Genomic DNA, 26,637 nt, shown 5'->3' with positions numbered 1-26,637 from the left:
TTCACTGTATTTTTACAAGCACCAGGCTGAGCAAACCATGATTGAGAGAAGCCATCTTATGCACATTGCTGTTGTCCCACATCATTCAGAACAAACCTTTTTAGATCGTTAACTACCACAGGAGTGCTGATTACACAGGCACCAGCAATTTCCTAACCAATGACCACCTGAACAATGATGTGTTCAGCTTCTCAGACCCTGCAGCCTTTCAAAGGTGAATCATTTCACAGTTTGGAACTAGATCTCCATAGCAACTTCCCTTTGAGGGTTTTAGAATCACCATCCAGTAATTCTATGATCATCAAGCTCAACCATTCCCAATGGTTCTTTTCACAGCAGATGGAAAAGGAAGCCTTGAAATTTTACAGTCTATTTCAAGCAATTCATCTGGCAGCCTATTAGAATTCAAAATATTTCGACCTTCAATCACAAAGCATGTTATCTGAAGCTGTGGTGATCTCAAGTCAAGACAAGCAGACGTTTTAGTCTAATCATCCATGATGAGAAGAGACTGACAAAAACTCTTAATTCAACCACCATCAAAATGCTTATTTTAACTGCATGAAAGTCTTTCAACAGGCAATGAAAACACACTATGTACCATTTTATCACAACCTTCTGTTCAAGGAAAATATGAATTCTGAATATTGACATGGATCTCTGCACTTCTTAGACTGCTTGAAACAAATATGTTTCTTAAAAGTCAGCATAAATTGAATTTAAGTGCACTATTATTCTCTGCTTGTGAAAGCCAGAAACCATAAGCAAATGGCAATAGACCTTTGATAAAGTCAGTCAGTTTAATAAATTCAAGTACATTTGGATCGCCTACATTTTGGGCAAACCCTAACATGCTAAATCAGAAAATAACAATTTCTCAGGAAATTAATACCAATTAAGAGGGAAAGATAGACCTTAAACAAAAATCTTAATGTACAAAAAGTCATTAACTTTTTGACTTGACTTTTCCCCAATTCAACTAATTCTCTAATGGTTTCAAAATATACTAACCCTCTTTCTTTAAAATATTTGATTTAATCACATAAAAACACCTGTACATTTCAAATTGCTAATAAATGCACTTAAGAAGCTTTTATACAATCCCTTTCATACTTGAAAATTGAAATATGTACAATAATTCATTAAATAAATAATTTTCAGAATTATACACATATACCAAATATAGGTATTTATTTCAGTATTTCTTACAGATATTTAGTGGCATATTACTAATCAAATCAGAACACAGTTACCAATGAAGAGGTAAACTAACTTTAAGAATAAACTAAACACTGGTAAAACAAGACAACTAAAATATACAAATCACTAAATCAATTCAAAGCAGATGATAATTTTTTTAAAATATCAGAATATAAATATCAACTATTTTTACATAACCTCAAATGTAAAATAGAACATGGAAATATATGGTTTTCTAAATGAGACCACCTAGTGTCTTCATATAGTTAATGACTGTTGAACTAAGCCAATTTTAATTTATGAATCCACCTCCTTCCACAAAGGAACACTATAAACAAACAGCAGTTACAAAGCCTCAGTGCTATGGAAAATGTAAGATCTAAATTTAATCATTTCATGAGCAAAAACCATTTTAATACTTACTCTACTTTCCTAAAACAAAATTACAGACACACAGACATACGGATACTTCATATGCTCAAACTGTTATTACTTTCTGCATAAATTGTGCCAGCTAACTTAAACTGTCTTTGTATGAACCTATAAAATAAGTCAAATACATATATATTTTATTTTCTGCCTAATATCTTTAACCAAAGCTTTATGCTTGGTTTAAATATCTAATCACAAAAAGAGAGGGTAGCAAAATTATTTTATGTTGTAGAATCAGCTCCCCAAAACCAGTACAAACTAGATAAACTCCTGACTTCTGAAAACTAGTACAAATTTTTAAACTTTCCTCCTAGGGAATATCTCCTTATACTTTCAAATTTCCACTTCCACCAGGAAGTATAGTAGAGTTAGAAAGAAGCCACAACATTAAGCTTTATAATTGCCTTATTTTGGATTCATTTAGTTTATGATCTGAGCTATATAACTTAAAATTTAAACCAAGGATATTGCTCAAATTAAAAGAATAATGCGAAGAAAACTATACATATATATTCATTCATGCAGCTTCTAGTTTTAAGTGTAAGTAGTGTTAAAAAAAGAGTTAACAGACCCAAAATGGAGTCACTTGTGCGAGGCCCTACATTAACAAACCAAGATTTAACACTTAACCTAACTGCAGTTTCAGCTTCCCAGGAATGCAACCTTAACCAGTCAATATGGAATTACCTGGTCAGCACTAGAGAGAATAACCCACCCAAAAGGCCCCTTCTGTTCCCTTTAGTAGGGCAACCTTGTCTGAAACAATACGTTCTTTGCTAATAACTTATTTTTTTCTGCCCCCTTTCCATCTTTAAAATCATTTCCTTTTCTACAGCTCAGTGGAGCCCCTTTCTATTTGCTAGATGGGATGCTGTCTGACTCATGAATCATTTAATAAAGCCAATTAGACCTTTTACTTGGTTGAAATTTTGTTATTTAACAGTAGTTTATTTTTAATCATATCCAGGGGGCTAAAACACAGCCAAGGGAATCAGAAAAAAAGACTTACTAGTGAAATTCTCACTAACACCCCAAATTCTCAAAGCGCAATTTAATGGCTACAGTTTGACATCAAAGTGGAAAAATGCTGGCTATTAATGTATGAAACATCAAAGTTTAAATAAACAAACTTCTCAAAATAGTTATACATGAGCATTTTTCATAAAATCTGAGTTTAGTTTATTAAATATTCCAAACATCATGCCCACATGCTGGATATTCAAAATATATATCTTTGTTGGCCTATAAGGCTCCTTCATGGGCACTCTATCTTAACTTAGGAATACTTAAAAATTCTTCACTATCATAATTATGAAGCCTATAAATATTTCTGCTCAATTATCTGTAAAACAGACAGAGGTTCATATGGGATGCCCTGGCAATAATAAAGGTTATATAGACAGTTCTATTGGTGGCAACATAATAATAAACTTCCTAAAATGACATGCCCTTTAGAATACAAAGCAGATTCACTTGACTAATTCTGAGTTATGAATTCCATCATCTGTCTTAATTCTCCCACTTGACTATGAATACTTTAAGGACAGATATATTATGCATTTTACTAACCCAGCCCTTAGGGCTTTACATCTGAAACTGTAGTTACTTCAACATTCTGGACTGTATCTAAATTTACTTTTTAGTTGCCAGTGAGAACCAGAAATGAAAGATTAATTTACCGAGAAAGCTTAATGAAAGGGAAAATATCTTGATATATCTTTATTTTTTACTTTTATCTTCCCTTTCCCTCTCAAAATGTACAAGTAACTTGTTCCTAACAATAATCTAATATACAACTACTGAGTTTAACAGCCTAGGGTAAACATAAGTTTATTTTATAACATATAATCAAGCAATATATTATAATTGAAGAACACTGAAAACAGCAGGTACTAGCTATTAACAATAGCTGAAACATTTCTCTCAATAAAGAAAAATAATCTAAAGAGTCCATAATAAAATATACTTTGTTTTAAATATGTCATATGGGACACAACTTTATATAAACACTAGGATAATTATAAAATGTGTCCATTTGGTTTTTTAAAATATTTTTCATTGACTTTTAGAGAGGGGGAAGGGAGAGGAGGAGAGAGAAAGAAACATCAATGTGAGATGGAAACATCAATCAGGGGCCTCCTGTCGCCCCCGACCCGTGGTCAGGTCTACAACCCGGGCTTGTGCCATAACTGGGAATCGAACCTACAACCTTTCAGTGCATGGGACTATGCCCAACCAAGCCACATCAGCCAGGGCAAATGTGTCCATTCTTAGTCTTAACAATATCAATGCCTACATTCTGACTACGAGATACTGAGAACATGCAAGTAAAACCAGACTATTCAGCTTTAAGTCCAGCATCAGAAATTCAGCCATATAATCACAGTACAAATTGTGTGTGTGTGTGTGTGTGTGTGTGTGTGTGTGTGTGTGTGTGTGTGTGTGCGTGCGCGCGCGCTGTTTCTTCAATATAGCAGAAGTGTAGTTACCACAGTACTTGACCTCAGATTGGGGCAGCAATCTAAGAGAAAACACCCTTAGTAAATGTGTTATTCCTCAGTAAGACAGCAGGGTGTAGAATAATGGCTAAAACCTCTTTCCTAAAGACAGTAATACTGCTCCCATGATATTCTAAGTCTCCAATACTCTGTGAACACAAAACTTCAGAGGACTCTTTTCTATTAAAATATCTAGCCCTGACAGAATATTAAAGTATGAAATTGCAAGTTACGCTAGAATTCTGGCATACATAATTTGATCCTAGCAATCTGGGAAAAGATACAAATCTAAAATAGTAAAAGTATTTAAGAGGAGTTCACAATAAACACTAAAGCCTTAAAAACAAACAAATATCAACAGCACATTTTGGTTAAGGAGGCAGCTTACTAACAAGTAACAAAAGCCTTTAAAATCTGTACACCCTTTGACTCAGTAATTTCTACTTTTGGAAATTTAGCGTAAGGAAAAAGAAATCAGGCAAGCGGACAAAGGTGTACCTAAGGCATGGACAAGGAGGTTTGGGTCATCCCTCACCCACTCATTCAACAAATACTGAGGAACACCCATGTGCCTACTGTCATAGAGCTTACATACTAGTAGGGAGAAGCAGAAAATAAACAAGAAAAGAAATAACTGGCTAATAAATTTAATTAGAATGATGAAAAAGGAGCAAATGACAGCACGGAGGTCACTGGTGACCTAGACAAGAGCATTCTTAAATGTTCTTTTGGTGGCAAAGCCTCACTGGAGTAGGTTAAAACAAAAAGGAATGGAATATGAAGTGGAAATAGTATAAACAACTTCTTTTCTATTTTGTTGTGAAGGAGAACACAGAAAAGCAGCAGTAGCTGAAGGGGGTCATTACACCATGTTTTCATGGTGATGAGAACAAATCAATAGAGAGGAAACATAATATAGAAAAGAGAGGCATGACAGCAGGATCACAGTCCTACATGAGAGGGAAGCAAATTTAATGTGCAAGTGAAGGGGCTGGCCTTGGCAGGGACAATTCAACTGTTACACTAAGAGGAAAGGTAGAGTATATGATATGGTGGATACAGGATGAAAGAACTCAAGAACACCAGGCCCCACTCGGCTTCAGGGCCCTTGCATCTGCTGTTGCCTCTGTGCTCAAATATTTACATGATTTGATCTCTTACCTCCTTCAGTTCTTCACTCAAATTTTAACTTCTCAGTTCCCTGTGTCTTAAAAATTACACCCCAGCACTTACACTCCTCTTTGCCAATTATTTTTCAGTGGTACCTCGGTTTTCAAACGTCTCCATTGATGAACATTTCAGTTTATAAACGCCGTAAACCAGGAAGGAAACACTTTGGTTTTCGAACACGCCTCAAGTGGAACATGCCACACGGCTTCCGCTGAGGGCAAGATCTTGAGGCCTAGCTGTGGGCTGTGGATCCCTCAGTTTTTAAACGTTTCAGAACTCGAAAGGTCTTCCAGAATGGATTACATTCGAAAATCAAGGTTCTTTGGGTAATCTCTACCCGTCCCCCCACCTCCTCTCTGAGACCTGCCAGTCTATTCCATGTATCCATACCTCTGGACCTATTTTGTTTGTCAGTTTATTTTATTCATTATATTCCACATGAGCGAGATCATGTGATATTTGTCTTTTTCCAACTGGCTTATTTTGCTTAGTATAATCATCTCCAGGTCTAACCATGCTGTCCCAAAGGGTAAGAGATCCTTCTTTACAGCTGCATAGTAGTCCATGTGTGTAAAAGTCCCACAGCTTTTTTATCCACTCATCTACTGATGGGCACTTGGGCTGTTTCCAGATCTTAGCTATTATAAATTGCACTGCCATGAACATACGGGTGCATATTCTTTTTTACTGGTTTTGGGGGATTCTTAGGATATATTCCCAAAAGTGGGATTTGCTGGGTCAAATGGCAGTTGCGTAAGTTTTGGCAATTTCTATTGGACTGTCTTCAAGTTCAGTGATTCTGTCTTCTGCTGTCTGGAATCTACTAATAGGATTAGTGAAGGCATTACTTATCTCTGTGCTTTTCATTTATAACATCTCCACTTGATTCTTCTCTTTATCCATCTCTGCTGAAAGTACCCATGTGATCATGCATGTTTTCCACCTTTTTTTGTAGAGCTTTAACATATTGATCATAGTTGTTTGAAATTCCCTGTCCCAACAACTGTGTCATATCTGAGGTTAGTTCCAATGACTGCTTTTTCCCTGAGTAGTTTTTCTTCCTCTTTTGTATGCCTTGTCATTTTTCTTTTTAGAGGAGGGAGAGAGAGAGAGAAACACAGATGTGAGAGAGAAACATCCATTAGCTGCCTCCCACACACATCCAGTCCAGGAATTGAACTGGCAACCTAAGTATGTGCCCTGACCGGGAATCGAACCTGCGACCTTCCAGTGCACAGGCTACCACTCCAACCAACTAAGCCACAGCAGCCAGGGCTGCCTTGTGATTTTTCATTGAAAGCTGAACATCTTGTGTAGGACAGCAAAGATTGAGGTAAACAGTTTTTATGCCTGAAAAGGGCAAGTTTTTTTCCTTCTCCTAAGGGGTAAGAAAATTTAGTTAGGAGTTTGGTTGGGTTTGAGGTCAGTGCTATTGTTACTCTCACTGTACCACAAGCTTTAAATTCCTGTAGAGATACCCTGTATTTAGGATGGGCGACTGGTTTATCAGAGTAATATCTAGTCTTTTTTGAGTTTAGGTCTTTCCTTTGCACTGTCTCTCTATTCTTTTTCCCCTCACGTACAAGACCTAGCAGTATTCTGCTGTTACTTGTTATTAGAAACTTCTTAGTTTGGTGGTAGGAAATGGTTGGGGGAAGGAATACCCTCTGCCGTTCTGAGCAACCCTCAGCCTTAGTCATGTTCTGTATCTCTGGATCTTGGGAGTGTAGCTTTTTCAGTTCTCCGCCCCCCTGATCTTACCCTATAGTTGTGGGCTCAGCATATTCATGAAAAGTAGATATATCACCCACTTCCATCCCCCAGCTGCAATGAATTTCATCAATGTTCCCAGGCATTGCCTCCTACTCTACCACTCCCACCTGTCTACAGATTAAGGCTTTTGTTATGGAGTAGAGAGAGGAGAGAAGGATCCTGACACTGCAGTTCTCTTCCTTAGGGTATGCACAACACTGTATACTTCTTGGGGCTCATCCCTATCTCCCATCTCTTGGGGTTCTTACCCCACGCACTGGGGTTAGTGAGAAAAGAGCATATACGAGGGTACAGGGTTCTCCAATTTCTGATGTTCTCACAGATTTCCCATATTCTTGCCAGCCTGTACTTGGCCTCCACTAATTTGTCCACAATTCTAGATGAATTCTTCTTAATGGTGTCCAGCTGTGACTACATCAGGTGCATGAGTGTTCATGTCTCCTCTTTCCTTGTAAGCACTGTCTGTCCTTACATTTTTAATTTAGTCAGGTGTTTTTTCATTGTAAGGGTGGGACTGACACTCCTTCCAGCTCTCTACATCCCAGGGCAGAAACCGAAAGACCTGAACACTTTTTCCACCCTCTTTTGGAATAAAAATATTTCCTGATGACTATTCTATATTTCCAAGAATTAAAAATCACAATGTGTTAATTAACATGTGCCCAATTCTTATCCAACTCCCCCACCCTAATTACACTTTTATTTTTTTTGTTAAAAAGATTGGTTCATTGGTTAAGTATAAATTTTCTATGGGAAAAGGAAAGATTTCTTCTATAGACCCCACCCTTGAGAGAATTAAATGTGATCACAGAATTTATCTGCTGTGGGTTGTTGATTATAAAGAATAAAATACACATACATGTGCTACAAATCTCTGTATGTTATATTATCATTATTTGGTATTCTACAGTGTGCTTTTAGGAGTTTTAACCTTGTGTAAACCATATAAACATGCATATACATCTTCCTTCCTTTGCCCTCCCCCGCCTCTGGTGACAATTTTAAAACTATAAGAATGTTCCAGTTCAGAAGGAACCCAAAATATAGGCTTCAGTTTTAGTTAAATATCCTATCTGAATCCTGCTGTGCTTTAGGGGTTCCACTTGGATTTCTCTCCTGTTTTAACATCAGTATTTGCAAGAAAATTTCCTCTGGCAAGCATCTATGAGCCTGTAATGTAAAATCCTACCATAAATAACCATTTTAAGACATGTAAAAGTTTATACATTTACTGCTATCTCTTAATTATTACTATGCTAAATAAAACTCTGTAATTTTTTTTATTCAGATATCACAGGCACAAATTTTCTAGTTGCATGCATGAAAAAAGTTTTTTTCAGTATGCTGTCTTCATATAGTAACTAATCCAAAATAGAAAACTATCCCTACATCAACTGAAGTCTCGGGGACAGATGCACTGATTAGAGATTTCAACAACATAACTTATGCTGTCTGAAAGGCTTTCTGAGGCAGATGTTCCCATCTTATGACTCATCTAATCATTTACTTATATACTAATGTCCACTATATTATATCACTCACATCAGAACAACCAGTGAAAAAGAAACTCCAAATTTTGTTCCTGCAAATATAAAGTTCCCATTTAGATTCAGATTGTTTCTGAAAAGAAAAAGTCTTGTCAGTTTTCTGCTTTTGACTCACAGAACTCATGTAGATTTTGTGTTTACAAACAATTGTCAAACATAGCAAGCCAATTATATGGCAGAGATATACCACTGGCTACCTTAGAAAATGTACTTATACTATAATTTACCTTTTACTTATTATTAAAATAAATACCGAGCAGTGACATTCCTAAAGCTATTTACAAAGTACAAGATAAATTTGCTCTGAGTCATTTTATTCCATTAGTTTTGAAATCTGTTCATTAAAAATTTATCTGAAGAAAATACTTGTTATTTTAAATGTCAATATGTTAGTGCTATTAACTTATTTAAATAAATTATAACAGGATTCTTTAACAAGACACCAAAGGGAAAATACTCAGATTCCTTAGAATCCATTGGTAAGGTTCTCTAAGAATCCAGATTGCCATGTAGTTAATGTTACTGTAAGCATAAAAGAAGTTATCTAACAGTCTAAATATTTATTCTAGTATCAATCTTAAGTCTTAATCAGTTATACTTTGTTCATTTTTAACAGGAGAAAATGAATAAAAATGACTGTAAAATTCTTTTAACTGGGAATTTAGAAATTAGAACAATACTATTAAAGTGATCATGAGTGTATCATATTAGGAGCATTAAACTTCAAATTGTATAATTGAAGGATTTTCCACACACACACGGTTTTCTACGTTTTATCTCTTAATGTAATATTTATTAAAGGCAAATTTTAAAGTTGAGAAAAACCTTTAATAATATAGCCACCTCCTTATTTGCTATGAAGATAAAGAGAACATTTTTATGAAACTGTCATGTTAAATAGTAGTCAATAGCTGCATACAATCAGTAAACAAACTCAGATCAAGGCAAGAACTACACATCTCCATTTAGTGGTTGCAATTTAGATTATTCTAGCGTGTAATGCTTTAATTGTATAAAACAAAGCTGATGTCACAAACACAAAAGAACTTCTTGCAAAGCAAGTACCACAAGTAATTTCCATGCTGCCACTGATGGCTGACAAGTGATGAGCACTTTGTTCAAATGTATACACTCTGCACATAAGACAACAGGTGGTTTATAAAAAGAAAGTACTAAAGAGAAACTCTTAAAATTTTCATAATCAACATTTTATAATGTCTTGTCAGAATATCTGCTTTAATCTTTGAATAGCTAAAATATGTCTTGTACAAGGAAATATACTATTTTTGACACTAAAAAAAGCAGAAGGTGTACCAAATTAGGATTAATATTGGGCTAAAAATGTTTATGAGACAATGTATTTATATATTGCCAATGTTTAGCTATTACCAATGTATTCCATAGTTTAATAATTTAAGTTAAAATATTTTCAAAAATTTTAAAATATCTATCCTTATTAATTGGCATGTGGGTACTGTTATTCAGTGCTGGAGAAAAAAAACTCCCCATAAAAGCAAACAAAGAAACAAACACCCAAGTTCTTTAGGCCTTATTAGCTACCAGTGTTAGAGGTGTCTTTTCATTGATGCAAATAAGCGAAACAGATGGCAGTGTCCAAAATGATTAGCACTCCCCACTACAACCACCAACTCACTCTAAACTTTTAATAAAGCACTAGAATGTATGCTGCTTTTTATGTTGTTTTTAAAAGAGAATAACACAAAGTCAGAATGAAATAAAACCAAAAGTCTGAGACACAGGCAATCACTACGCCATCCCCCACTCCAATGAACTAATCACAGGGGAAAAACTCTGATTAGGAATAAATAACAAAAGATTCTTCCCAAGCCTCACTCCCAAATATTCCTATGTAAAAAGAATCCTTATTTGTCTAAAATGATCTTAGCTGTTCTAGTTCAAAGGGCAACAACTGGGGATGGAGAAGGGTACACTTAAGCCACTAAGGAATGAGGAAAAATGAGCAAGCAAGTGTGCTCTACAACTTCCCTTACAGTCACATTAGTACAACTAAGGAACACTGGATTCTCTCAATGGAATACTAAATTATCCCTGAAACTAACATTACAACTGTTTAATTCTGAGGTATATACAGGGGTGGGCAAAAGTAGGCTTACAGTTGTACGTACGTGAACACAGAATTTATTATTATTTATTAATTATTGTATTATTTCCCATACAAATTGTATGTAACATCCAATTTATTTATTCTAGCCAAATATTTACTTGTAAGCAATGTACTCAAAACATGCAATCTCTATTATTCAGTCTTTCCAAATGACTGTGTAACTGAAGGCTCTTCACATTTGCAGTGAAATTCTGTATGTAATACTTACAAAACAAAAATGGTAAAGTTAAATAATAAATTATTTTCATTCACCTGGAATAACAGAACATAAAGAAATACAGGTATACTAACAGAAGACAAGAAAGCAGAAAGATTCATAAAGACTAACAAAGGCTGGTGGGCATTTTCAAAGAATTTAGAGCAATGGTTCTCAAAGTATGGTCCATGGACCCCTGGAGGATCTGCAAGGTCAAAACATTATTTCATAATAATTCTAAGATATTATTTGTCTTTCTCACTGTGTTGACATTTGCAGTCATGGTACAAAATCAATGGTGGGAAAAACTGTCGGGATCTTAGCATGATCAAGGTAGTGACAACAAACTATACTAGTTGTCATTGTATTCACACACACACACACACACACACACCAAGAACAATAACAACAATCAAGTTTCACTTAAGAATGTCTTCAAAGAAATAATAAAAAATGTTAATTTTATTAAATCTCAGCCTTTCGGTACAGATCTTATTATATGCTGGGCGAGGAGACAGAAGTACACATAAAACACTTCAGCTGCATACCAAAGCATGATGGTTGTCAAGAAAAAGCATTTGAACTGCAAGATGAACTAGCCACTCTTTTGTGGGGCACCATTTCTATTTGAAACAATGACCTACAATCAAACCAACCACAGTTATTTAATCTTCTTTATCTGGCAGCCATTTTATTATAATAATAAAATTTAAGCTTATTGAAAAATCTGAATTTTGGAAAACTTGTATCTGCCATCAGGAGCTTGACAGCTTCCCAATATTTCAAGATTTTTCTTACGAGATCTATGGTGATATTAAAACATGTGACTTTACAATATTGCATAATGAAATGTGTCAAGACTTAGAAAATCTGCACCACTCCTTAAGAATCAATATTTTCCAAATGATTAAATTAATGCAGGGGTAGGAAGAGCCCTTCAAAGTACAAGACAGATCAACAGACTTTAAAAAAACAGAGTTCAAAATGTCCATTGCTACAGTTGCAGACTCTACATTCCATTAACTTTTACGAAACTTCTACTTGTTGAGTTTTGATGTAGTATCAAACAATATTCACAATTATTGAAAAGGTTATTAAAATATTCTTCCTTTTTCCAACCACATATCTATGTAAAGCCAGATTTTCTTCATATACCACAGCTAAAACAAAATATTGCAAAATTTTAAATGCCCAAGAAAATACAATAATCCAGCTACCTTCTATTATGCCAGGTGTTAAAGAGATTTGCAAAACATAAAACAATCCTACAATTCTGCCCAGCCAGCGCTGCTCAGTGGTTGAGCATCCACCTAGAATTCAGGAGATTGAGGTTCGATTCCCAGTCATGGCACATGCCCAGGGTTTCGGGCTCGATCCCCAGTAGGGGGCGTGCAGGAGGCAGCCAATCAATGTCTCTCTCATTACTGATGTTTCTCTCTCTCTCTCTCCCTCTCCCTTCCTCTCTCTGAAATCAATAAAGACATATTAAAAAAAAAATCCTACAATTCTTATTAAATATCTTTGTTTTAGAAACTATAATTATTTTCAAATATTATGTTATGTTAACATGTAACGGGTTTATCATGGCTATTTCAAAATACATTAAGAAATAATTTTTAATAATCTTAGTTTTAATTTCTAATGTGGTAAATATTAATTGATATTAACCTACATAAACACAAGTTTTTAGAATAATCTAAAATTTTTAATAATCTCTCTCCCCCCTTCTTCTAGCATTAATAAAAACATGTTTTAAAAAAGAGAGAGAGAGAGAGAGAGATAGCTGGGTGAGAAAGACTACAGCAGTTAGAAAGGGGACCAGAGTTCTTTGGACATTTGGCTATTCCAGATCTAGAGCAGGATCTGGAAGTGCTAAGCTGGGAACATCCTTCACATCATACCAGGTAGCATAAAGCTATCAAAGATCACTAGTTTAGTACCAAGAGTTCAGGAGCTAACTTGAAGAGGCTCCCTCAGCCAAAGATGGAACAACTTGAACATCAGTAAGGATGATAACTGCAATGAACTGAAACATAAAAAGTGTTTAAATCCATGAATTTATAATGATCCAAATATATCACTAATCACCTTTGGAGGATGCTAATGAACCAACTCATTGTGCCAACTTTATCCTAGGAAAATGTCAATATAATTCCATTTTTGTATCCAACTCACATACCCAAGACAGGGGAAAAAGCCTAAGTCAGCAAAGTATTTCAATGGAATCCTCATGTGGTAAAAATAAGCTCCTGTAATCTTTAAATACAATTTTAAAAATTCTAGATAAAAAACTGACATAGATGCTAATTAACAGTAGGCATCCACTTTCTAAAGTAAGCTGTATTTTCCCTTACCATACATAAGTTGCTTTTAAAGAAACCTATACAAAACATCTATTTTTAACCAAAAATAAAAATAAAAATTTATCTAACTGTGATCTCTCTTTCCATCTGAGCTCTATCCCTAGAAGTGCTAGTGACCATCAAGGTAATTACCATGAGTACTTTAGATTCAAAAAGGGAGTATGGCTCTAGCCAGTTTAGCTCAATGGTTAGAGCGTCGGCCCAAGGACTGAAGGGTCTCGGGTTCAATTCTGGTCAAGGGCAGGTACCTCAGTTGCAGGCTCAATCCCCAGCCCCGGTCGGGGCGCATGCAGGAGGCAACCAATCGATGTGTCTCTCTCACATCGATTTCTCTCTCTTTCTCTCTCTCTCTGTTTCTCTGTAAAATCAATAAAAATATATCCTCAGGTGAGGATTAAAAAAAACCCACACAGGACCATGAATGTTATAGTCAATTAACTAAAAATGCATACAACAATGTATCGGACAGTGGCTTTAAAAGGAAGGACTTTAGATCAAAGGGCCCAGATTCAACTCCCAGTTCTTCCATTTACTAACTTGAATGAGATACTTAACCTCTCTGTTTCTCTAGTGCAAAAAACAGGAACAGTAGTACACACTTCCTGTAAATCTTATCATGTAAAAGGAAAGAAAAGATAGGAAAATGTTTGGCAGAACAGTTCCTTTCACCAACTGTCAATGGATAGCATCATCAGTCCAGTAAAGGTTGGCTATCATTCTGCCTTTAGCTGGTATGAGAAAGTTATCAAAAATGGTATGGAAATAGAATACATAAAAGTGATATATTTTTAGACACCAGGTGTAAGTATACTATATGAAATAACATTAACTTTGTTTCCTTTTTTAGATTTCCTAATAAAATGTTATCCAAGTCATTTAGCGGAAAAAACAGTGATGTTTATAACAATAATCCTTCTATGTAAATACTCAGCATAAACCTTCTATTTGCAAGTAAACTAGGCTAGTTTCCTAAGTCTCTCAAATCAAATGAAGCAAACTTTTAAATTCTCATCTTTGAATCATAATGTTAGCAAAAAGAGGCTAACAAAAAGAAAAGAGATTATCACAGAGGATTAAAATCAAATTAAAATTATAGCCTGGTCATAATTTACATCAAATTTAACTCAGAAATCAACTGCAAAATCCTGCCAAGTACAGCAAACCATGTGTAAACCATCACTCTAATGAATTCAAGGGCATTCAGGCTACTCCGTTCTCACCCAACAGCAGTCTAGCTACAGGCTTTAGTAACAGTCCCACTCTTGGGGCATCTCCAGCTGTTTCCCTATAAAAGTTGCCTAGCTCTTCCCCTTACTCTCCATAGGGTAAATAGTTATAACACAGTCTTATTTCACTGATTTATGTACACTTTAAGTTGTTTCCAATGTGTACTGTATAATTTACATTTATAGTTGCTTAAATAGGGTACAGTTAATTCTACTAAAAACAAATTCAAAAAACCCTTTTGAAAATCAACATGGCAATGTCTAGCAAAAAGTGAAATGTAAAAGAAGTGCATCCTTTGACTCATTAATTTCTCTCCAATAAATATTTCTTAAGGAAATAATACAATAAAGGCAAAAAGATACATAAGTAAAGTCACTCACTGGAGAAATATCTATCATAGCAAAATAACTGAAAACATATTCCAATATTTAAGAAATAATAAATTGTAGATCATTGACACAATGAAATATTATCCCCTCATTAAAATAATTATTATTAAAGCTATTCTAAAATAAGAAAAATGTTTTATCATATAACAAAAAATGTTGTATGAAATAATATTAAGTAATAAAATATCTTCTGGAAGTAAAAATAGGGTAACAGTTAAAGTATGTGTTTTGTTTTAAAAAAAATCTTGATTCTGCCACTTAGTAGCTGTGTGATATATGTAATTTTTTAAATCCTCACCAGAGGATATTTTCCCCACTGCTTTTCTGAGAAATTGAAAAGGAGAGACAAAGAAAAACATTCATGTAAGAGACACATCGATTGGTTGCCTCCCACACATGGAATCAAGCCTGCAACGGAAGTATGTGCCCTTGACCAGAATTGATTCTGAGACCCTTCAGTCCTCTGGCCGACGCTCTAACCAACAAGCCAAACCGGCTAGGGTGGTAGCTGTGTGATTTTTTGACAAGTTATTTAAATTCCCTGAAACTCAGTTTCCTCATTTCTAAAATGAGGTAATAAGTTCTAACTCATAGGATTCCTAAGAGAATCAAATGAGGTTACTGTAAAGTGCCCAGCCCCTAAATCAATAAATTCCCTTCCCTATTACTCAACTGATTTCTTTCTACTACTGCAACCATGAGTTTATAAACAGCAGAGCATATCTAAAATGGTGCTACAGTGATGAGTGTGATTCTATATTTAAAATTATTACCTGTAGTAAATTTGCTTAATGTTGCTTGTATCTTCCTCAGTTCTTTAAAAGTAAAACACTAACCCTTGGTCAGACTGAACCCTTAATATAATACTGTTTCAATTGGTTTTAAAAATCATACTCAAAATAATTTTAATTAGAGTTCTTTCCCAAACATGTTACAACACAAATGAGACCCCAGCTGTGTATACAAAGATGGGAAAAAAACAAGTTAGGAAAATGGGTGGAGTACATGCAATCCCTGCATTTTCACACTAATGCTTTATTAAACTTTAATAAATTTAGTTGGGGGTGGGGGTGGGGAGAAGAAAGCTCTTCCCCAAAAGCTATAAATTAATGTATAACCCATAGTTTCAGTTCTATCCATCTGACAACCTGGCATGAGAGAGAAGACCTTCACAACTGGCCTGAAGAGCAGGTGGATACAGCTGTCCCTCTCATCTCAGGTTCGAGGGAAGAGGAACAAAACCACCTTCCCCTAAGCCAACTCCTTAAAGTGCAAGATATCTAAAGGTCTGGTGGCACCAGGGGTTTAGGTACTATGGCAAGAGATGAGCCAATCAAGTCCAGGCAGCCAGGTAGTGCTCGTTCTTCCGTCCCATAGAGAAAGCAAGGACAGCAGAGACAGATTTGGAGTGGAGATCCGGAGTGAAGAAGATGGACCAGGAAGGAGACATCACAGATCTGGACAAGCAAATTCCAGGCCCAGGGCCAGTCTGGCAGTTCTGAGGGCACACCCTAACTTCACCAGTGCAGAGGAGAGGAAACTTACGGTTCTAAAGGACACAGCCTGTAAGCCCTTAGAAGAAGCCCTGCCTTCCCTTCAAATGCCTCGGCTGGCAAGCAACACTACCAATCTACAAGCTCAAAATTATAAGTCACTGACATACAAAAACTCTATCTGGGATACAATGGGTGGTTTAAGAGTGTCAGTGTAAAATTTCCAAAAGGACAAGTTATAAGGAAATTGAAGGCTCACTGTAATAAAACACAAGTGCTCATCTGATTTCATTCATGCAAGTTAAGTATAACAATGAATGCATTGGTTTTTCAAAACCAAATCAGTCTCAATACTTACATTTTTAACTTAACATAATGACAATGTTTTGACAACTAAGAGAAATACGGTTCAAAAATTTGATGCTTAAAGATCAAGAGGCTCTCCAGGACCTCAGAAGTTGCCCTAACATCCCTGAGTAATTTCAACTCATTAGTGAGACAAGAGTTTTTAAAAGAATTCATATAGTTGCTATTTTGAGCAAAGAGGACAGGAAACGAGACCTCTAAAACGTATCAGAAAAGACATTCAAGAAAAAACTGAGAATGCTTCATATACCTAAAGTAGATGTAAGACCACTATGAATATGAGGTATGTTCAAACAATTAAATTGTACATAGCTAGCAGATTAAATAGCTTCATACAATATTACAATGCAAAGTAGAAGGAACAGTTTCCTACTGCTGCAATATTTTCCACAGAAAATAGAGCCGGTTATTAGAATGCATTGTATATGTAGATGAGAACCACTGCATAATTACTTAACCCATTGAATTTGTACTGAAGAAACAAAGAAAACATATGTTTTTTGGTCAGATTGTTTACTGCAATCCAATACTAGATTAATTTAATAAATACTGCTGAAAAAGAAAATTACAGGACCCAAAGAAAAAAACTCCATTATTTTAGGATACAATCAAAGACAGCTTTATATTGGCAATTTGTGTTTATGCAAAAATGTGTGACTCATTTTAAACTTTTAAATGACGTGCTTAAGAGAGGGGGAGGTGGGCTCTTGAAAACAGTAATTTATGTTTGTGGTAATTAAAGGTGATTTACAAAACATATAAACACCCAACTTAACCTAAGAGGGGGTGGCAATTAAATGAAGGCATTTTTACCTTCTCATTTAGCAGATCAATAAAGTTGTAGTGCCTGGAGGGCTACAATTCCTTATAAACTAGAAAGGCAACTTAAAACCTATTTCTTCCATCAGTGCTACCTTCATCTCTTTTTAGCAAACACAGACAAAAAAACTAAAGGAACTCACTGGAATCTTACTGTTAAAGCTCTAAGCAATTTAGACATATAAATTCAAACAGATACAGAGGGATAGTAATATAAAACAGAATGAAAGTGCATCTGTCATTAATAACAAAGGAGAAGGAAGAAGGGTTTTATTTTTCCTGGACAAAAATTCTAACCATCTGCACAGAAATCATCTACATAGATTATCTCAGTTCTGTATCGGTAAGAACTTGTCTGTCGAGTTTAAGAAGGGTGAAGGCTGAGACATAAGTGAAATCAATAAATAGCTTAAATCATACTGGGGGCTCAGGGAAAGACAAGTATTTTCTAAGAATTATAAAACTGGATAGATCTTTTAAAATAAAAAGAAATGACATTAAAATCAAACAGTACTATTAGCAGTTATTCCAAAAACTGAAACGCTCTATTTACTAAAGTAGACTCTCTTTTTTTTAAAGAAAAATAAGGAAGTAAATTCAAATAGCAACTAAACTCTACCATGTAATCAGGAGGAGAAAATAAGCATATATACTTTCTGAGCATCAATCTGTGCACTGAAAGGTTGCCAGTTCGATTCCCAGTTAGGGCACATACCCAGGTTGTGGGTTTGGTATGGCAGGCAACCAATCGATGTTTCTTTCTCTCTATTCCCCTCTTCCTTCCTCTCTCTAAAAAAATCAATAAAAACATTTTTTTAAAAAAAGAAAAGTAATTACTTCTGGAGACTGGAGGCAAGGGACAAACATGAAATTTTACTGTGAACAGCTGAATTATTTCCAATTTTGTTTATAATAAGCCTGAATCATTTAGAAAATTCTAAATATAATGAATATTTTTTAAGAAACAACATCTGTTTGGACATTTATAATCAAAAGGTAGAGTGAAATCTGATAAAACCCAAACTGTCTACTCATAAGGTATGAGGGGAAGGGGTATAAACACATAATTAAAAGTTGCAGTTTTATATGCACTATGGAATGAATGCTTATTTTTTCTAAAGCACAAGTTTTTGTACCCTGATTGCATATAATTCAACTTATTATAAGGGAACAGTTTTTGATATCAAGTAGATGGCTACTGAATGATTATATCAAACAATGAGGGCTGGAATGACTTGCAAGGGTTTCCCTTCGCTTTGACAAATCTGCAAAGGAATTTTGTTTAGGTGAATGCATTGTGCATATTAAAACAGCTGGTATAAAGACAATAAAATTGCTAAGAATATATTTGAAAGACTGTGCTTCTTTCCCTATCATTGTTCTTACTCTTGGGGAGGGTGGGGAGGAATCCAAATGAAATGAGATACTGAATTCTTAATGATAGTCTCTCAATCTTTTCATCTTTCGAAGTACAGCTTAGGTTAGGTGGCCAAAATAAGGCGCCCAGGATGAAAAGAGGAAGCTGGTTATCACCTCACCAAGAATACATAGACTGAGCAAGAGATAATTGCACACAAAGGAATTAGTTATTAGGATACAGAGGTATATGGGCAGTCCTGCCTTTCCTGCAGCCTTCCCTCTTCGCCTCAACAAGCACATTGAGCACTAAGTTATCTTAGGAATGCAAGGATCACTTTGTGGAAGAACAGACCATACAAACATAGCAAAAATCACTTTGTGGCAGAACAGACCATACAAACATAACGCTGTGGGAACAATCAAGGAAGTAACTTCTTCAACAACAGGACCCACTAATTTACTTATGTGAGAGTAAACTCCTTCACTAAATCACCCTGGCAGAACTATCCCGATCATCTCAGCTTAAAAATCAAACATTTTACAGAGATAGAAATAGATCACTGACAACTCTTGAACCACAAGATTCTAAGCCAAAGCTATCTCATTGTTTTAATACAGAACTCTTGAGAATTTTATTTGAATCACTTGTCAAAATCTTACATTGGTATTTAAATTAGAAATTTTCTGTTTTAAAAATCAGAATACATATTCACTTTAAAAAAAGCCAAAAGTTTAAAGCAAAAAGAAAAGTCATCTATCTCTCCCTCCACCCCAACTCTATTCCCGCAAAATCTATCAATGATTTGACATATCTTCTTCAAATTTCTTTCTATGAGTATAACGTAGAGTTGAGCTGTTCAATACTGCAGCCACCAGCCACATTGTGGCCGTTAAGTACTTGAAATGTTGCCCATCCAAATACAGATCTGCTCTAAGTGTAAATTACACATCAGATTTCAGATGTTACCAAAATATATTAATAATTTTTCATATTGACTAAATGTTGTCATTTGTTAGATTAAATACGTTATTAAAATTCATTTCACCTCTTCACTTTTTTAAAAGTGGGCTATCAGAAAATTTTAAATTACATACATAGCTCACATTTATGGTTCACATTAAACTTCTGTTGGTCAGCACTGTACAAAGGCTAATAGTGCAGGTTTTGGAGCTGGACTTCAGACTTGCCTTAATGAGTACTATGTACTCCTGACTATACAATCTACCAGCTGTGTACCTTAGGCAAATTTCTTAACTTCTCTCTACCCACTTCTGGCTTGTTCTGAGAAATAAAATTCCTCACACGAAGCACTTACCACAGAGCTGACACACAGTAAGTGCTCAGTAAATATTTGATGGCAACAAAAAAGCAAAAACTATAACCTAATTCTTTAAAAATAATTACACAGCACCTGTCTCTTCAGAAGTGTCTCCTGATATGCCTATAGGTCACTATTATGCACAGCAGGTATTCTCTGAAAAAAATGTACACCAAACATTTTAATTCTCATTCCCTGTCTCTCCTCTCTCCTCTGTCTGTCTCTCTCTCTCTCTCACACACACACACACAGGAATTTTAAACATGCTAAACATTCAGATCTAAAAATGTACAAAAGCAGGGTGGTATGGTGGAAAGACTGGAAAGAGAAAGAACTTTAAAAAAGAAAGAGAGGCTCTCCACCCAATTTACTAGCTATGTACCCTAGGAAAACTACTTAACCTTTCTCTTTCAGTATCCTCATCTGTACAACTGGGATAACACCAATCCTGCAGGATGTTAAGATTAAACAGAATAATATATTAGAAAGAATCTACCACAGTACCTAACATTTACCAGTTGCTTAATACTCATTCCCCTTCTTTTAGAAATGAAAATAAAATGCTAACTATTCAGACACATGCTAATGTTAATATTGCTGTGCCACAACTGATAAAGCCTGTTCATACCCAGTAAGAGTAGCTTAAAAACATGCTAACTTCATAGTCATCTAGACTAGAGTCCCCACATTTTATCCTTGTATAAACTGGAGCTACAAATCCATACTACTGTATAATCGTATAAATACTCCAGAAAAGATAAGTACTTCCGGGGGAAAAAATCTAACTCTATGCCCTCTGTTTTTATTAAGTGTTGTAAGAGGGGTAAAAGATTACTTCCAAATTACTGCTTTTTATGCAAATTAACAGAAAACACTACACACTGAGCTGTGCCTCAGGTCTCTCCTACAAAAATGAAATAAATTTCAATTCAGAGCTAGGAAAGGGTTATCTCTTCTGATAAATATCGAACATATATGAAATTAGATAAGCCATAATTTTTCTCTGTGCCTGGGCTGCCACGATACTCAGTAGTAAAATTTATTCTCAATTTTAATATTTTATTTGGCATGGGTTATGCGTTATCATGTAGTTAGGCTCCTGACCATCCTACCATCCAACTCCCTTTACTTCTCACTCTTCACTAATCCACTTTCATCACTTCCCTGTTGTTTTAATGTATTTTACTGTAAGACAGTTAAAATTCTTTTTAGAAGTCAGCACAGCAAAATAATAAATGCAACTGAAGTTTACACAAGAAGTTCAAAATAAATCCACAGGCAGAAAATTTAACTTTAAAAAGCCAACTAGTGAACAGAACTCAATAAAGAACAGGGCAGTATATCCCATCCCATATTACCAGCAACATCCCACAACACACACATGTGCATACACACAACAATTTAGCTGAAAATAATCAAATTGTATTTGAAATTTTGTTTTCTACAATATACATAATCATATACTTTATAATTTACAGTTTTGTAAATCTGAAGCTCCTGTATGTTTCTAAGTAGGTAACAAAACTGACCCATAGCTCAGAAAGCAGAACTCTTATTTCCAACCTATGAGGTAACATCTCTAAGTAACTTGTTGAGAAACTTTAATAAGTTTGTTGTTGTTTTTTAATATATCTTTATTGATTTCAGAGAGAGGAAAGGAGATGGAGAGAAAGATATAGAAACATCAATGATGAGAGTCATTGATTGGCTGCAGCCCGCAACCCGGGCATGTGCCCTGACCAGGAATTGAACCCCAATTGCCTGGATCCTAGGTCGACGCTCAACCGCTGAGCCACACCCGGCTGGGCGAGAAACTTTAATAAGTTTTATCTATAAATAGCTTGACAGCAGGTACAGGGGAGCTGTCAAAGGTGCTGTCCTTCAGATAGCACACACACGTATCTTAGCTTCCAGCTGAAATGCACTTCAAATGCCAGCTTTAAAAACCTAAGGATTCAGTGGAATCAACAGCTCCATTATGTTTGAATATTTAAAAATCTAATAATAGGAAATTATATTGCTTCTAAAAATTAGTAAAAACAAGTCCCACTGACTTGTTAAACACTTAAAAGAGGCGCTCCATAAATAATGTATCAAATGAATAAGACAGAGTGATCTACAGACTTAAGACCAAAGCAAACCTGTCAAAATAAGTATTTACATTTAAAACAAAAATTATAAATTTTTGAGACAATGTATATATTTACATACATCTAATAATACAGGGAAGTAAATAAGGTGAAAAAATTTTAATTTTTAAAAATTAAACTAATGGAGAAAAACACAGCATTAATAAATTAAAATTCAGTAAAAAACCAAAATTCCTGTTTATAATTTTTCTTTCCCTAAACTTTCAGAAGTTCTAATGGAAAACTGTAAAACTGCCCTAAACACTAATACTACATATCACTACACTGCCGCTTTCCTTAGTAGTTTTAAATCAACTTTCTAAAATGAAAATAGAGAAACTAAAAAATATCAACACAAAATAATGGATTTTTTTCTCACCAAAATAAAAAATGAAGTTAAGAATTAAAACGAGTTTCAAACATGTGGTAATAGGCAATAAATAAACAATTCACCAGTAAGTGTTAAACAATCCAACAATGTAATTACACATTTATTAATAAAATTATTTAATGTTTATTTCTACCTTTAGGTTAGAAGCTTCATAAAACCAGAGAATATATTAGATTCTGCTAGATATTTAATTAATAGGTAATAAATACTCAAGTAAACTGCTATTTCTATTGACTTAAAGATATCTGAAGAAAATAATCTTTCAATAAAAAATATAAAAGATAAAATCTTACTTCACCCTCATGTTTAATAAGCATATTGCTAAAGATGAAAATATATCATAATTTGGAGTTAAAGAATTTTCCATTTTCATACCTTGAAAGTAATCACTTTATCTTTTTAATCTCTATAACTCTTTTACTGATTGTAATTCTATAAATTTTTTTTAAAATTCTAGTTATGAATGTATCATTCTGTGTTCTATGCACTATATTATAATATATACTATTCATTCAAAGATGTATATTTTCACAGTTTAACATCTCTGAAATCAATCACTATAACAAAGCATGGTATCTAGTTTGTGTTTTTTTCCTTTCTTAATACCTTTAGTCTCACTAAAATACAATAAATTATGTATAATCCTAACCAAATTCATTTTCCCCTGAGAGTTAGAAAAACATATCAGATGAATATTATACAAGAGATAATAACACCAAAGACTTTAATGGTTTCAGGCCATTATCAGGATTTTACCACCACCCTAAACTACTCTAGCTCTCAAAATTTTAAGTCAAATGTCCCTCTCTAACCACACACCCCTTACACACAGCGTATCAGTGCTTGAAGCTCATCAGGAAATCAGATCAATGAGCCTTCCACTTTTCAGTCCTCTTCTAGTCTCACTCCTACCCTGTGTTAAGCTCCATTCCACCTGTCGGTTTAATCATGCTTACAGCCAAACCTTCAGTTCTCTTGCCCCCATATTCCTGTCACACCTGTCCTATCAATCATATTTCCTTACAGACATTTCCTATATGGATGTCCTAGGTATACAAATTCAAAACACGGTCCCAAACAGAACTTACCAGCTCTCTCCCAGGGCTTGCTGCTTCTTCTATATTTAACATCTCAGTGAATGACATCAAGATTCATTCAACTGGCCCAGCCCAGAAACCTAGGAGTCACACTTGATTCCACCCTCGCTTTGAAACTCTCATGTCAGTCATCAGAACCAACGAAAAAACAAACTGTCAGAAAAACAGAGGCTCTCGCCAACATCCAGGGCTTTAGGTAATGCTATGCTACAAAACTGAATTCCATGCCCTCCCTAACTCCCGCCCACAACCTTATTCTTTGCCTGCACCACAAACCCTTCTAGAAGATGTCTCCATACCTTCACTCAAGGTGAAGCTACCTAGATCAATGCTTCCCAAACTATCTGTGGTGAGCTTTTGTGAAATACAGTAAAAATGAATTACTAGGCAAATGAATTTTTTCAAAAAACATACAAAAAAGTAGCACAATTTTATTAAATTTTTATGACAAAAAATTAGTCAAACTGACATAAAATTTTCTAGATGTTCATCTTCAATTGCTATAGGTATGTAGTCGAGGACCAGTAACAAAAACACTAAACCAGACCACAGCTGGCCCCTACCTCTAATTTGTTTCTTTGTTAGCATTTATTTTCTCATTATAATACTATTACCATAAAGTGCAGTCTTAATCTGAGCCTTAACCTAAACCTTTCTGTTTTGTCAGAGAATTACTATGTTTTAGCTTACTTTTGTGATCAAAAGAACACAAACCAACACATAGTTCTATCTGTTTTCTCTCTTTGCTTTATATCCCTCTCTCCATTAAGGACTAGCTGATCTATAGTTTCTGCTTAATCTTTTCATTTCTAATAAATAACCTGGACGTCCTTCTCTCCTCTGAAATAATGGAATTCCTCTCCTCTATCAATTCTGCCTTCTCAACACACGGAAAAGCAAGAATGCAGAAAAGTTCCACAAGTTAAAAAAATCTCAAAATGCCTCTACAATTAACAAAATTACTTTCATATAGAAACTTCTCAATGACTCTAATCCAGAACAGGGGATAGACTTCAATTAGAATATAATATCAAAACATATACTTGCTATGGAATAAGCCCTCTCATATGGAGATTATACTAAATAACATTAGAGTCACAATTAACAGGTGAATCCACAATTCATCTTGTGAAGCAAAACAAATCTTCTATTAATCAGTCATTTCTAATTTTGAGCAACAATAGAAAGAAAACATTGATTATAATGAAATCAATCAGTTAAACAGACAACTGTACTTACGTGTTAGATGAAAGATTCCATCACAGGCACTAATATGAGATAAAAAGGCATTTCCCAGGCCTTGTCCATTGTGAGCTCCTTTTACAAGACCAGCAATATCCACTACATTTAGAAAGGCAGGAATTTTGCTGAAAAAATAAAAGATGGTTTTATTGTAAAACAGTACTAAGAACCTATTTATTAACCAAACGAATTTCCCAAACATTTTACATGAATTCTTTCTTTTTTTTAAAATTTTTTTATTTAATGATTTGAGAGAGAGAGCAAGAGAGAGGGGAGGAGAGAGAGAAACATCGATCAGTTGTTCCACTTATTTATGCATTCTTTGGTTGCTTCTTGTATGTGCCCTGACCAGGGATCAAACTCGTAACCTTGGTGTACTGGGATAACACCTAAGCAACTGAGCTACCAGTCCAGGACCTAATTCTTTCCTTTCTAAAACAATATTTAGAAGACTCAATAATGATTTAATAAATGAATACCAAAAAAAATAAATAAGAAATAATCTCTTTTAATACATTAGAACTTTCCTACCTAAGAAAATGAAGAAACAAGTTATAAAGCAGAGTAGCTGTTTTTATTGTGTCTCTAAAGATTAAAACTCATATCATTAATTTTACTATCCTGTTCTATTGGCACATACACACATACACACACACAAGCAGTGAAGAACATTTAAAGAGTATACTGATATAATGCAAGGTAATCATCATAGAATGAGCCAACATACTTTGTGCCAGGCACTGGACTAAATGCTTTACATGCATTATCATTTCAAAGTTCAAAGCAATTCTATCAGGTAGGTGTTATTTATTAAACCTACTTTACAGCTGAGGAAATTAAGCCTTTGGAGAGTTAAGAAACTGGTTGCATACAGAATCACTCAACTAGTAGTGACAAAACTGGGATTCAAACATAGGATATCTGGGTTTGCATTTAATCACCATATAGATTATATAGCCAAAAACTGCAAGTAATGACGTTATCCAGTTATCATCACAGTAATGACCTACTTGTTAAAACCAGCAACAGAATTAGATATATATACAAAATAACCTTTGCTTTGCTCAAAGTAAAGGTACAGTTAACACAAGTCAGAAACCAAGCTAGGAAAACCAGTCAGCCATGTAGAAATGCAGATTAAAGTCTATGAGTAAATAAAGCTAATTTCAATGTCATATGACAAAGGTGTATGCTATAAAGTATATATATGCACGTATGTATTTTGTCAATTTTCAAAAGAGTATTCATTTTTCAGAATGTCACTTTCACCACATACAACATAAAAGTTCCACAAAATACTTCCCTATTATCTGCATGGAAAGTGAATCCTTTTAAAATAATTGTTCTATAAAAAATTTTTATACAGATAGAAATTACTTGACAATTGTTATCAGCAAATCCACAGGAAACATACATAAAATGTGGTGGGTTTTTTTGTTAGATACTGTGGTTGCCTCCCCAGCATCCTTTGCCCCTTCTCT

The 26,637-nt window shown here is 34.8% G+C and overlaps 1 protein-coding gene across 1 annotated transcript in view; it reads right to left on the bottom strand.

Annotated features, from left to right (window-relative positions):
• Positions 1-26,637, bottom strand: part of OLA1 (Obg like ATPase 1) — a 121,396-nt gene that overhangs the window by 76,105 nt on the left and 18,654 nt on the right. Inside the window, exon 4 of the mRNA XM_087819766.1 lies at positions 25,154-25,281. Within this exon, the coding sequence (XP_087675892.1) occupies positions 25,154-25,281 (128 nt within the window). The remainder of the gene's footprint in view (positions 1-25,153; positions 25,282-26,637) is intronic.

Source organism: Miniopterus natalensis, chromosome 8 (assembly GCF_054644295.1).
Source record: "Miniopterus natalensis isolate mMinNat1 chromosome 8, mMinNat1.hap1, whole genome shotgun sequence".
Lineage (NCBI taxonomy): Eukaryota > Metazoa > Chordata > Mammalia > Chiroptera > Miniopteridae > Miniopterus > Miniopterus natalensis.
The sequence above is the reverse complement of the archived record's forward strand: the minus strand, read 5'-3'. Positions and strand labels throughout refer to the sequence as shown.